Source organism: Orycteropus afer, unplaced genomic scaffold (assembly GCF_000298275.1).
Source record: "Orycteropus afer afer isolate SDZICR_OR568_19922 unplaced genomic scaffold, OryAfe1.0 scaffold00607, whole genome shotgun sequence".
Classification (NCBI taxonomy): Eukaryota; Metazoa; Chordata; class Mammalia; order Tubulidentata; family Orycteropodidae; genus Orycteropus; species Orycteropus afer.
The window spans coordinates 658,607-672,462 of NW_006922194.1; the positions used below are offsets into that span (position 1 = coordinate 658,607).

Here is a 13,856-nt window from a genome sequence, read left to right on the forward strand (position 1 = left end):
GCGCGGCGCAGCTAACATGGCGACGGTGCCTGTGTACTGCATCTGCCGGCTCCCCTACGACGTTACCCGCTTCATGATCGAGTGCGACGCCTGCAAGGACTGGTTCCACGGCAGGTGAGCGCGCGGCCCGACGTCTCCGCTCCAGCAGCCCGCCGCATTGTCCGCCGCCGGGCCCGGCCCGCCGCGACTCGCGCGGACCAGCCCCTAGTCCCCGGGCCGTTGCGTCTGACCCACAGGCCCTGCCCGCAGATGCGAGCGATGGCAGTATCTGCCGGTCCCTGGGCTTCTAGGACGTATTTTGGGAGTCTTCGGAGGTTGATGAGGCCGTTGCCCCGGGCCGCGCACCCTTTTGTGCCCAGGGCGGGGGCGCTGGGCCCAGGTGCTGGGCTTTCCACTCAGGCATTCCGGGCGGCAGGCGACCCTTGCCGGCCGCGCACAAAAGCCGAGGCCCGGCCGACAGGGGAGGTGGGGGGCGAGCCAGGGGGCCGCTCCGCGCCTAGAGGCCAGCCCAGGCCGCGCTGCTGGGGCCGCTGCACAGGGACGGCGCCCCAGTCTAAGTTGAGGGCGTCGCGGAGACGGGTCAGGCCGGCCTGAGTATCTCTGGACATAGCAGGACGTGGTGCCCGGGCGCGCGGCGTCGACAGGAGGCCCAGGCCCGGCACCCCACCCCCATCCCCCGGTCTCCTTCCCCTGCGAAGTTGCAGGAACTTTCCCCGCGCGGGCTCCGGGCCCGCCAGGGCCGAGAGAAGTGGGAGCGCAGCCCAGCACCGGTCCCTGGAGAGGCACGAGTGGCGGGCTCTGACGCTGGCGGTCTGGGGCGCCGGGGGTCCGAGCGAGGGCGCGCCCACCCTTCTCCAGGCCCAGGAGCTCCTTGGACCCGGTCCGGGCGGCCAGGACCTTTCCCCGCTTCCTTCGTTCCACGCCAGTGTGGCTCCTGGACCGGCTTGCTGTCACTGCCAGGGTATCTGTGACAGATAATGTGTGTGTGTATTTGTGTGTGTGTGTGTTTGTGATGGTGTTGTGGCTTTGCCACCTCCTCCCTGTCTTCGTTTTTCTCCATTACTCTTCTCTGTTCAGGAGAGGGACATTCCGGTTTTGACATTGCCTTTTTTTCTATAAGGAAGGGGAGGGGGGCAGGTAAAGCTTGGAGAGACTGAACGCCCAGCCCTCTTGGCCTTTTCTGGTGACAATGACCGGGCCCTATGCCTACTTTTCAAAAGCCTAGGCCCCTTCCCACCTAGAAGTAAATGGAGGAGAAGGAAGAGAAAGAGAAGGAAGAGGAGGTGACACTGTACTCAAACTGCTCCAACAGGTTCTCTTACATCAGACTTTGCCTGTGGGATGTTTGAGCCAAGGGAGAACCCAGCAGGGCTGGCCAGGGCTTGAGATCCTCTGGGGCTGTAGTCTCAGATCTCAGGGGCAGGGTGAGGGAAAAAGGAGTTGTGTAGGACTGAGGCCCTGGCCCTGCAGGGAAGAGATGCACCTACATACTGGCTTTTATCCTGGGTCTCCATGATTAGCCAGTAGCCCTTAAAATAGGGTGTGCCTTTAGTCCTTCTAGTTCACTGTGGGGAAACAGGTGGCTAGAGTGTGGCAGGAACTGCCTGTATTTCTCAGCACTGCCTGGGTCCTGGCCCAGTGCTGAAACAAGGACATAATGGGGTAGGTACTTTGTCAGCAGGGATACCCTTGCCAGCTCCCTGGGGATGCACAGGATAGTGGTGGTCACTTGAGCAGTCTGGCCCCTTTGGAAGCCTGGACCAGACCAAGGGTAAGCCTGCATTGATTGGGTCCTTGAGAGCACCTCAGTCCTAGAGTAGGCCTCCTTCCCTTCCCCCACCCAGGGCTTTGCCTGGCAAGCAGGCACCCCTTGCAGAGTTGCCAGTGCCCAGGCTGGGGAAGATGGGAGGTTTTGGGGGGAGGGCCTTTGTCTTACTGCTCAAGAAGCTCCTCTCCCCTGGGTTGGGAAGGGAGGCCCATTCTGAGCTGAATCACCTAGGGAAGGGAAAAAGATCTGAAAAAGGCCCAGGGGTTGATCTTATTTTCAGTATTGGACCAGGCAGAGACAGGGAGGTGTGACTGAGTACTGACACCTTAAAGATTATGTTTAGAGAGAGGCCTTGTCCCCTCATTTTAATTTATGATTGGAGGCCTTTGATTTGATTAGATGTAGGAATTTGATAGCTACTAATCCATTTCTGACTATCTGGGGTGACCCTGGTGTGTTAGGGTGTTGTGTTTTCCCTTCTGCTGTGGAAGATGTTTTCTGATCAAGTATCACTTTCTGAATAGACTAGCCTGAGGCCAGAAAGCTTCCTGGAGACTCTAGCCCCTTGGGTGGCTCAGGGCAGGGACATTAATGGGGAGAGATGTCAGGCATTCTCACAACCCTAGCCAGTCCCCTCATCTCTAGGGGCCTCATCTGTAAAATGAAGTTATGGGACATGATCCTGCACTTCTCAAACTTCAGAGATTCTTGGAGGATCCATGATTGTTACCAGATCTGCACAACACCTGTGCTGTTATTTATTTCAGATGTTTTAACATTTCAACTCATTTTTTAAAAAAAGTTTGAATATTTTTTTACTTTTTAATTTTGAGATATTTTTAGACTTAACAGAAGAGTTACAAAAATAGTACAGTTTCCCTATACCCTGCACCGCGCTTCCCCTAATGCAAACGTTTTACATAACCATGTCCCATTATCAAAACTATGAGATCACTGTTGACAAAACTACAGAAATCTGTATAGCAAGTATCTTGAGGCTGGCACAGGACTGGACAGTGTTTTGTTCTGCTGTACATAGGGTCGCTATGAGTGAGAGACAACTCGACGGCAACTAACAACAGCAACAGAAATCTGTAGTTTGGATAAGTAAAGACATTGTTCAGACTTATGTAACTAGCTTTTCCACTTAATTCCCTTTATCTATTTCAGGATCCTTCGTTGCATTTTGTTGTCATGTGTCCTTACTCTTTCTTTTTTCAAAAATTTAGGATTTTCTTTTTTAATGGAAATTTTTTATCATTCTCTAAAATAGAAAATTAGTATGCCTTGTCATAGACAGTAACTGTAAAAAATAAGCACATAATTATTACAGTAATGCTTCTTAGTCTGTACTCACCTGTGGCCCCCTCACATTCCTCCTGGAAGCTGTTTTGGGGAGAGCAATTAGGATGGTTTCTAAGGTCACCCACATTCACAGTGGCTGAGTTTTGCTAGAGATGACTCCTGGCACTTTGCCAGCTGAGAACTTCGTTAGAATAACACCTTTCTAGGGGCAGAGCTTTCTTCTAAGATGCCTTGGCCTTAGCAGGAATCCCCCAAAGCCCCTCCTCCCAACATTCTCCCGGGCACCTCTCTTGTGAGATGGGCTTGGAATGGGGGATAGTTTATGGCATGTTCCTAAAGTGGTCCATGTGAGTGTCCAGCCCCTGAGTAAGATGAGTGGCCCCCAGAATATGTGGGCCATTCTTTAGTTGCTTCATCACCAAACCCACACAAGATTCCTCCTTGCCTGAACACTCCTGGGGCCAGGCACACTCTCAGACCAGCCACCTTTCAGCAGCTTGCTGTGAGAATGCAACTTTGATTCAGAAGAGATGACTTTTATTGCGGGACCTGGCAGCCAGAAGCTAGGGAGAAGGTGTCTGGCCTTTCTGTTGAGTAGGCAAGTGTGGTACTATGTAGGGCTTGGGACCTGCCATTTTTGTACAAGGCCCATAGGCCAACCACTATGGTCAAATCTTGTGCCTTGTTTTTTCTTTGCAGAAGAAGATGAGACCCTGCACCTTGCTTCCACCTGCAGTGCTAGGTTTGGAGCACTTGCTCTTGGTTAAAGACCTAGGTATTTCACCTGTCACCAGCCTAATTTGAAGACTATCTACCTTTGGGAAATAGAATTATTTCATTAAAGTATCAAAACTGCTTAAACCATAACTGTCTGGCCCTTTTGTTTTATTGGACTTTAAAGGGTTTTGTAAAATTGCTCTAAGGTATTTGCAAGCTGAGGTTGTGTGCAAGTAACTTAAGTGGCAAAAATTTCCTTCATTCCTCAGTAAGTATCCACTGCACATCTATTCTGTGTGAGGCTCGGTGCTGGCTGCAGGGTCCTAGGGTGACAGAGTAGGCCCCTTGCCCTTTTCTGGTCTCTCCTGTGGGAAGTCATACTTGTAAATAGAGTGTTTTATAGCATTGTAATGAGATGTGAGTAAGGTACTGTAATGTGGCATGAAGAATTGCTTAAATTCATGAGGGATAAGAATCAGGATCAGCAAAAAGGTGGTTTCTATGAGGTGGAAGTCAGATGTACTTTTTCTCTCCAACTTCTTCACCATTTCTGACACCAGCCATTACCCCCACAACACTCGGTACTACTCAGCTATGTTTGATAATTAGTTGCAGTGGCCAAACAGAACTACATACAGATCATAGTCACAGTTATGTGATTTATTAGGGTAGTAACGGGCTACATCTCAGGATCAGGATGAACTTGAAAGTAACAGGAACAGCTGGGGATCAGGATCAGGAAGCACATAGACAAGTTTTGGAAGATTCCCCTGAAGTAGAAAGCACATTCCTCCCTGCTTCAGTGTAGGATAGCTTCCAGTGAGGGCAGCTCTCTCAGTTGTTTTCTGCTGTCAGGTCTCTCTGCCATCAGACCTCTCCACTGCTAAGTGGCACAGCTCGTGGCCAGTATAGCAGCCTGCTCAGCTCTGTTAGCTGCTTTCTGCTGTCTGGCCTCTTTGCCGTCAGGCCTCTCTGCCATTGTCCTCCCTGCCATAGGCCTCTCTGCTTCTAACTGGCCCACCTCACAGCCAGTGTGCAACCTGCTTAGCCATGCAGGCCCTCTCAGCCCTCCAGCTCTGCTGCCAGGCCCCTTCTGGACCTCTCACTGCCAGCTCTCTGCAGCTAGGGCTTCTGGGCCTCTCAGCCAAAGTCTGTGCCAGTGGGCCCCTTCCAGGCCCCATCTGGGCCTCTCGCTTGCTGTCTTCAGTGTTATAACCCTTGACCTGTATTACAACTCTTTTAGGAGTTTCCCCCTGCAGGAACCCCAGGTCCAAACTATTCCACTCCAGGCTCTTCTTGGTCTTGAGGTTCCCTTTCCCCTCTTAAAACCACTGTGGGGTTGGCTGTTTATATAAATTTCAAGGCATGGCCCTCTCAGCATGACTGCAAACCTACTACTCTCTGCAAGTTGTTCAGTCCTATTGGGTAGTTTACATGCCAACTTTCTGACCTGTCCCTTTAAGGTGAGTGAAATAGACCAAGCTCAGGGCAGACTGTAGCCCAATAGATTATTTTTGGTAGAATTACAGACCCAGGGCCAGAAAGGCCATATACAAGTGAAACCCAGTGCACTGCAGGTACTGTGGGTGAGTGATAATGGGGGGGGGGGCGAGGAACAGGACCAGGGAGGCCAGAATTGGGCCTATGGGTTATGATCATGACTTTGGTTTCTTTGAGAGTTGTGGAAAGGGCTCTGAGCAGAGGGGTGTGAGCTGACTTGAGTTTTGACAGGGCCAAATATAGTATAGTTGTGGATGAAGGTGGAGGCAGGAAGGCCAGTGAAGAGGGATGTTAGTTGGTGGGAGCAGGGATTGGATTCTGGAAATGCTCTGAAGGTAGAGCTGACAAAACATATCTGGAATGGATCTCTCTGATTTTCACATGTCCACCTGGGCTCAGCCTGCCCTCCTCCTGGGGTCCTGTTTCCATGTCTTTCTCCCACATAGGGCAGCACCTCATGACTGTGTTGGCCTTTGTTCACTTTTGTCCTGTTCCTCACCCCACTAAACTGTAAGCTCTTTGGGGCAGGAGCCAAGACCTCATAGATGATGCCTGGCAACCCTGAATGGGATTCTGGGCCAGTGCTTAGTAGGTCTGGTCTGTCCTTGACTAGCCTGAGTATGGGTATAGTTGTGTGTGTATATGTGAGCAAACATGTATATGCATGCATGACTGTGCATGTGTGTATGCATATATCTATATGTGTGCTAGGAAAGGCAAAACTTTCAAAATTGAAATTTGGTCAATTAAAACTGCTAATGACATCCTAGAATCTCTAATCCCTAAACTGAAAAAAGGGTCTATAAGCGTGGAAATAGAGCTATGATGTGCTTGTTAGGTGCTGTCCAGTTGTTTCTAACTCATGATAACCCCACATATAATATAACAAAACATGGCCAGGTCTTCTACCTTCACAGTCAACATCCCCACAGTCATTGCTGTGTTTGAGCCTACTGTTGTAGCCACTGTCAGTCCATCTTGTTGACTTCCTCTTTTTTGCTGATCTACTTTACCAACCATGATGTCCTTCTCTAGGGATTGGTCCCTCTTGATAATATGTCTAAATTATGTGAGACGAAGTCTTACTATCCTCACTTCTAAGTAGCATTCTGGCTGTTCTTCCAAGATATATTTGTTTGTTCTTCTATTAGACCATGGTATAATCAGTATTCTTAGCCAAAAACATAATTCAAAGGCATCAATTCTTCTTTGATCTTCCTTACTCATTATTTAGCTTTTGCATGCATATGAGGTGATTGAAAACACCATGGCCTGGGTCAGGCATTCCTTAGTCCTCAAACTGTTATCTTTGCTTTTTAACACTTTGTTGCTCTTGTTGTTATGTGCTGTTGAGTTGGCCCTGACTCATAGCGACCCCTCCTTGGGTTGCTGAGGCAGTATCACTACCGAAGCAGATTGCCTAACCTTCCTTCCGATGAGTGGCTGGTGGGTTTGAACTGCCAGCTTTCTGGTTAGCAGTCAAGTGCCTTAGGCACTATGCTACCAGAGCTCCTTTTTAACACTTTAATGAAGTCTTTTGCAGCTGATTTGCCCAGTGCAATACATGGTTTGATTTCTTGATTGCTGCTTCCATGGGGGTTGATTGTGGATCCAATTAAAATGAAATCTTTGACAACTTCAGTCCTTTCTCCATTTATCATGATGTTGCTTATTGGTCCAGATATGAGGATTTTTGTTTTCTTCATTAAAGTGTAATCCATACAGAAATCTGTAGTCTTTTGATCTTCATGAGTAAGTGCTTCAAGTCATTTTCACTTCCAGCAAGCAAGGCTGTTTCATCTGCATATTGCAGGTTGTTAATGAGTCTTTCTCCAGTCCTGATGCTATGTTCTTCTTCGTATAAGCCAGCTTCTTGCATTATTTACTTAGCATACAGATGGTATAAGTATGCTGAAAGGAAAAGGCCCTGATACACACCTTTCCTGATTTTAAACCATGCGGTATCAATCCCCTTGTTCTGTGCCTATGACATACATAGCCTCTTGGTCTATGTACAGGTTCAGCATAAGCACAGTTAAGTGTTCTAGAATTTCATTCTTTGGAATGTTATCTATAATTTGTTATGATCCACATAGTCAAAAACACAGGTAAACATTTTTCTAGTGTTCTCTGCTTTCAGCCAAGATTCCATCTGATATCAGCATTAATATCCCTCATTCCACATCTTGTTCTGAATCTGGCTTGAGTTTGTGGAAGTTCCCTGTCAATGTGTTCCAGCAACCATTTTTGAATTATATTCAGAAAACTATGAGGGTTGGGCAATCCTACTTCCGTAGTGATACTGCCTCGGAAACCCAAGGAGGGGTCGCTATGAGTCGGGGCCGACTTGACAGCAAATAACAACAACATAACAACAACATTCAGAAAAACTTTACTTGCATGTGGTATTAATGTTACTGTTCGATAATTTCTTCATTCTGTTGGATTACCTTTCTTTGGAATGGGCACCAATATGGATCTCTTCCAGTCAGTTGACTTGGTCCAGATTTTTTGGCATAGACAAATGAGTGCCTCCAGTACTGCATCTGTTTGTTGAAACATCTCAATAGGTATATGTGGTAGTAAAGTTGTGTGTCAACTTGGCTGGGCCTGGTTTTGAGTGGTTGGGGCAGCTGGATATAGTTACCCCCCATGATGAGACTGGTAATTAACTCCATGGTGGAATCTACTGCCTTTGGGGTGTGGTCTGCTTCCAGTATATAATAAGAAGTGTTGAGAAAGGTCTCTGGAACTTTTTGGAATGCCTGCTATGTTGTCTGCCTATCTTGGGATTATTCCTGGACTTGAACCAGTGGCCTACCATGTCTACTAATCTTGGGACTGTGCCATTTTGCTTGTGGACCTTGGGTCTGTCAGCCTCAGCAGGCAGCAGCTGCTTGAGTTAAGAAACATCTCCTGTTCCAGTGGGCCAAAAGCAAGAGGCAGAAACCCAAAGTTGAAGGGCTTTCACCCAGCCCCTAGAGCTGGCACTTTGAACTTGGACTTCTAGGCCTCTAAATTGTAAGAGAATGAACCCCTGTTTGTTAAAGCCTTCCATTTGTGGTACGTCTGTTAGAGTGGCACTAGAGAACCAAAACTATTCCTTGTTTTTCACCAATGCCTTCAGTGTAACTTAGACTTCTTCCTTCAATACCATGTGTTCTTGGTCATATGCTTTCTCCTGAAGTAGTTGAATATTGACCAGTTTTTTTGGTACAGTGACTCTGTGTATTCTTTCCATCCTCTTGATGCTTTCTGTGTTGTTCAACATTTTACTCATTGAATCATCAGTGTTGCAACTCGAGGCTTGAATTTTTTCTTCAGTTCTTTCATCTTGAGAAGTTCCTGGTGTGTTCTTCCCTTTTGGTTTTCTATCTCTAGGTCTTTGGGCATTTCATTGTAATACTTTGCTTTATCTTCTCAGGCTGCCCTTGAAATCTTCTGTTCAGCTTTCTTACTTCATCATTTATTCTATCTACTTATATTACTCTATACTCAAGAGCAAGTTTCAGAATGTCTGCTGACATCCATTTTGACATTTTCTTTCTTTCCTTTTTAATGACCTTTTGCTTTCTTCATGTCTTATGTCCTTGAATTGATGTCATCCCACATCTTGTCTGGTCGTTGGTCATTGGTGTTCAATGTGTCAAATCTATTCTTGAGATGGTCTCTAAATTTAGGTGGGTTCTATTCAAGTTTTTACTTTGGCTCTCGTGCACTTGTTTTAATTTTTTTCATCCTCAACTTAAACATGTATATGAGGAATTAATGGTCTGTTTTGCAGTCGGCCGGTGGCCTTATTCTGACTGATGATACTGAGTTTCTCCATCGTCTCTTTCTGCACATGTAGTTGATTTGATTCCTATGTATTCCTTCTGACCAGTGCCATTTGTATAGTCATCATTTATATTGAGAAATGGTATTTGCAATGAAGAAGCCATTTGTCTTGTAAAATTCCATCATGAGATCTCTAGTGTTGTTTCTGTCACCAAGGGCTTATTTTCTAGATACTGATCTTTTTGTTTCCAGCTTTTGCATTCCAATCACTAGTCCTGAAAGCTTTACTCCATCCATATTAGTAAGATAGACTCTACTTTGAGTGGGCAGCTCGTCCCTAGTCTTCCAACCTGAGGGGCTCAACTTCCTGCACTATATCAAGATAGTGTTTTCCTGCTATTCAGAAGGTTTTCACTAACCAGTTTTCTCAGAAGTAAGTCTCCAGGTCCTTCTTGTTAGTCTTTATTAATCTGGAAGTACCACCGTAACCTGCTTAAAATGAGTGATCCTGCTGGTGTGTGAAATATTAATGGCTTAGTTTCCAGCATCACAGCAATATACAAGCCACCACAGTATGACAAACAGAGAGATGAGTGGTGGGTGAAGTGTTTAGGAATAATAATTAACCATTTTAAAATGTGGGCTTTTCATCGTGTGCCAGAGAGAGAATGTATGAGTTTAAGAAGTTTGGGAGAAGGTGGTAGAAATTACCTGTCACCTTCTTTTATAGGGTAAAGTAGAAGTCCTGTACTCATAGATTCTTTTTAAAGGAGATATGTTTTGAAGTAAGCCATTTGGTATGAGGCTCACCTTAGTTGTCAGACTGTTTGTCTTCATTGATTGAAAATATTTGGCTAGAAACATGGGTAGTGTGAAATCTCTGGACTGGGCTGACATTGCTTGGGGTCATTTAGGCCTCAGCCTTGCCTAAATCTGAGCAAAGGTTTGGGATGCGTGTTGTGCAAACTGGCACCTCTAATACCTCTTTTCTTTGGCTATCCCTTTGCCTCTATACTCCTGGGTGTCTTTCCAGATCCTTATTCCAAAAGAAACGAAATGTGCTGTTGGGAATGACATTGGCCAGAAAATGATGTTATATTGTGGAGTATGCTGAAAGAACCTTACTCCTAAAACTCAAGGTGTAGCTATAAGCTATGAAAGGACATAGAGGAACCTTAAATGCATATTGCTAAATGAATATAGGAGCTCTGGTAGCATAGTGGCTAAAGCACTTGACTGCTAACCAGAAGGCTGGCGGTTCAAACCCACCAGCCACTCCTTGGAAGGAAGGTTGGACAATCCTACTTCCATAGTGATACTGCCTTGGAAACCCAAGTCGGGGCCGACTTGATGGCACATAACAACAACAAATAACAACAAATGAACAGAAACCATTCTGAGAAGGCTATTTACTGTATGATTCCAGTTATGTGACATTTTGGAAAAGACAAAACTAGAGAGACAATAAAAAGACTAGAGGTTCGAGATTTGAGGGAGTGAATAGGTAGGGCACAGGACATTTTTAGGGCAGTGAAACTATTCTGTATGATGCTATATTGGTAGACACATGATGCTATATGAATTTGTCAAAACCTGTAGGATGGTATAACACAAAGAATGAACCCTGATGTAAACTTTGGACTTCAGTTAATAATAATGTCTGTATTGGTTGATAAGTTTTAACAAATGTGTCGCAAGAATGCAATATGTTAATAGGAGAAATAATGTGCAAGGGAAGAAGGTGGTATATGGGAGCTATCTGTACTTTCTGCACAATTTTCCTGTAAACTCAGCTCTAAAAAATTGTCTATTACCAAAAAAAAAAAAAAAAAAAAAAGCCAAAGTTTAGGTAAAACAAATCCCATAATCACTAGTCCCCTAGTCACCAGTGTTGATGGTGACTAGTAGTGCTACAGAACGGTGGTTGTGGTTGTGTAGTGCTTTAAGGTATTACTTTATGCTCACTATCTTAGTTGGTTCTTACTTGGAGCATGGATGGTGGGCGGGACGGTCCATGTGATCACCTCCGTGTCACAGGCATGCACAGTGGAGGAGAGAGAGGAGGAATCATGGAGCATGACACATGTCACATGTGAGAAATGCTAGCATGATGGAGTCCCCCGATCCAAGGCCACCCTCTAATGAGCAGCAGGTGGATGCACTCCCCTCTACAAAGGTACAGGAGCTGATAAGTTCATTTGTGTCCAGTTACAAAAATACAACATGGACTAAGAAAAGTTTTATAGCAATAAGGCCATCAAAAAGTGGTCCCTCATGACTAAGTGACCCTTGTTGTGAATCCTTGTGCTGCTGCCCCTGTGTCTCTTTGGTGTGATGGTTGTCATATTCCTTGAACGCACCACTGCCTCTCTCTTGCAGGACTTCTCCACCTTGGGCTCACTCACTCTTCTTCCATCTTTATTCTCTCCCTCTTTCCATCTTGGTTCTCAGCCTTGCTGGATTGCTGGTGAGTGCGCCTTCCTAGCTCCCTTGGTCTTTATGGAATTTGTTCTGGCAGTGGAGAAAAACAGCTTTTTATCTCTTTCTCTCTTTTTAAAATTTAGGTGGATACTCACATAACATAAAATTAACCATTTTAAAGTATATGATTCATTGATTTTAATACAGTCACAGTGTTGTGTAACCACCACTACAATTTAGTTCCCAAATATTTTTATCACCCCAGAAGAAAACCCCGTACCTATTAAGCGTTCACTCTGTATTTTCCATTCCCGCTTGCCCCTGACAACCACTAATCTTCTTTCTATCTCTAAGGATTTACCTATTCTGGATATTTCATATAAATGTGTTGTTGTTGGTAGGTGCTGTTGAGTTGGTTTCAACCCATACCAACCTCATGTACAACAGAACAAAACACTACCTGGTCCTGCACCATCCTCACAATAGTTGCTATACTTGAACCCATTATTGCAGCTGCTATGTCAATCCATCTCATTGAGGGTTCATAAAAGTAGAATCATAATACATGATCTTTTGTGTCTAGCTTCTTTAACTTAGCATAATGCTTTCAAGGTTCATCTACATTGTAGAATATATTAGAAATTCATTCCTTTTTATGGCTGAATAATTATCCCCTATATGCCACATTTTCGTTATCCATTTATCTGTTGATAGACATTTGAGCTATTTCCACCTCTGGCTATTGGAGTGTTGCTATGAACATTTATGTAAAACATTTGTTTGGGCTTCTGTTTTCAATACTTTGGGGTATATACCTAGGAGTAGAATTGCTGAGTCATATGATAATTATATGTTTACCTTTTTGAAGACCTGCCAGACTTTTCTGCAGTGGCTGTACCATTTTACATTCCCATCAGCAATGAATGAGAGTTCTAATTTCTCCACATGCTCGCCAATACTTGTTATCTCTCTCTCTCTCTCTCTCTTTTTTAATTATAGCCATCCTAGTAGGTATGAGGTGGTATCTCACTGTGGGTTTCATTTGCATTTCCTTAGTGACTAATGATATTGAACATCTTTTCATGTGTTTAATTGACATTTATATATTTTCTTTGGGGAAAATGTTTATTCAAGTCCATTGCTGTTTAATAATTAGATTGTTGGTCTTTTTGTTGTTTACTTGCAAGTGTTCTTTATATAGCCTAGACATTAAATCTTTTATCAGATATATGGTTCCCAAGTACTTTCTTCCATTCTATGGATTATCTTTTCATTTTCTTAATGTCTATGATGCACAAAAGTTTTTAATTATGATGAAGTACAATTTATCTATTTTGTTACTCATATTTTTGGTGTTATATCTAAGAATCAGTTTCCAGATCCAAAGCATTACCGCTGTGGTTTTTTTTTTTTTCCCCTAAGAGTTTTATGGTTTTACTTATTGCATATAGGTCCTTGATCTACTCTGAGTTAATTTTCCTATGTGAGGTATGGTTCCTACTTCATTCTTCTGCATGTGGAAATCCAGTTGTCCCAGCACCATCTATTAAAGTTACTGTTCTTTCTCTATTGAATGGATTTAGCACCCTGGTTGAAAATCAATTGGCCATACGTGTACAGGTTTACTTTTGGAATCTTAGTTCTATGTCTATTCATATACCAGTAATAAGTAGCCCTGGTGATACAGTGATTAAGCACTCAAGTGCTAACCTAAAGGCCAACAGTTCTAACCCACCAGACTCTTCACAGGAGAAAGATGTGGCAATCTGCTTCTGTACAGATTATAGACTTGGAAGCCCTCAGGCAGTTCTACTCTGTCTTATAGTGTCACTATGAGTTAAAAATGACTTGATCGTACACAACAACAACATACCAGTACCACACAGCTTTGGTTATTGTAGCTTTATGTTACATTTTGAGCTCAGGAAGTATGTCTTCCTAATTTGTTCTTTTCCAAGATTGCTTTGGCTGTTCACGATTCCTTGCATTTCTTTGTGAATTTGAGGATTGGCCTTTCCATTTCTGCAAAAAAGATTTTTGAAATTTTGATAGAAATTGTGTTGATTTTGTATATTGCTTTGGGTAATACCGTCTTCTTAATAAACTATTAAGTTTTCCAATCTATGAACACAGAATGTCTTTCCATTTATTTAGGTCTTCTTTATTCCTTTTAGCATTGATTTAGAGTTTTTAGTGTACAATGTTTTACTTCCTTGGTTAAATTTATCCCTGTTTTGTTATTTTAGATGTTATTATTTTTTTAGGAGCTCTGGTAGCATAGTGCCTAATGCATTTGACTGCTAACCAGAATGTTGAAAGTTCAAACCCACCAGCCACTCCTCAGAAGGAAGATTGGGCAATCTACTTC

General features: G+C 44.2%; 1 protein-coding gene across 1 annotated transcript in view; it reads left to right on the top strand.

The window, feature by feature from the left end:
- Window positions 1-16: 16 nt before the first annotated feature.
- Window positions 17-13,856, top strand: part of PHF2 (PHD finger protein 2) — a 129,197-nt gene continuing 115,357 nt past the window's right edge. The window contains exon 1 of the mRNA XM_007956325.1: window positions 17-114. Within this exon, the coding sequence (XP_007954516.1) occupies window positions 17-114 (98 nt within the window). The remainder of the gene's footprint in view (window positions 115-13,856) is intronic.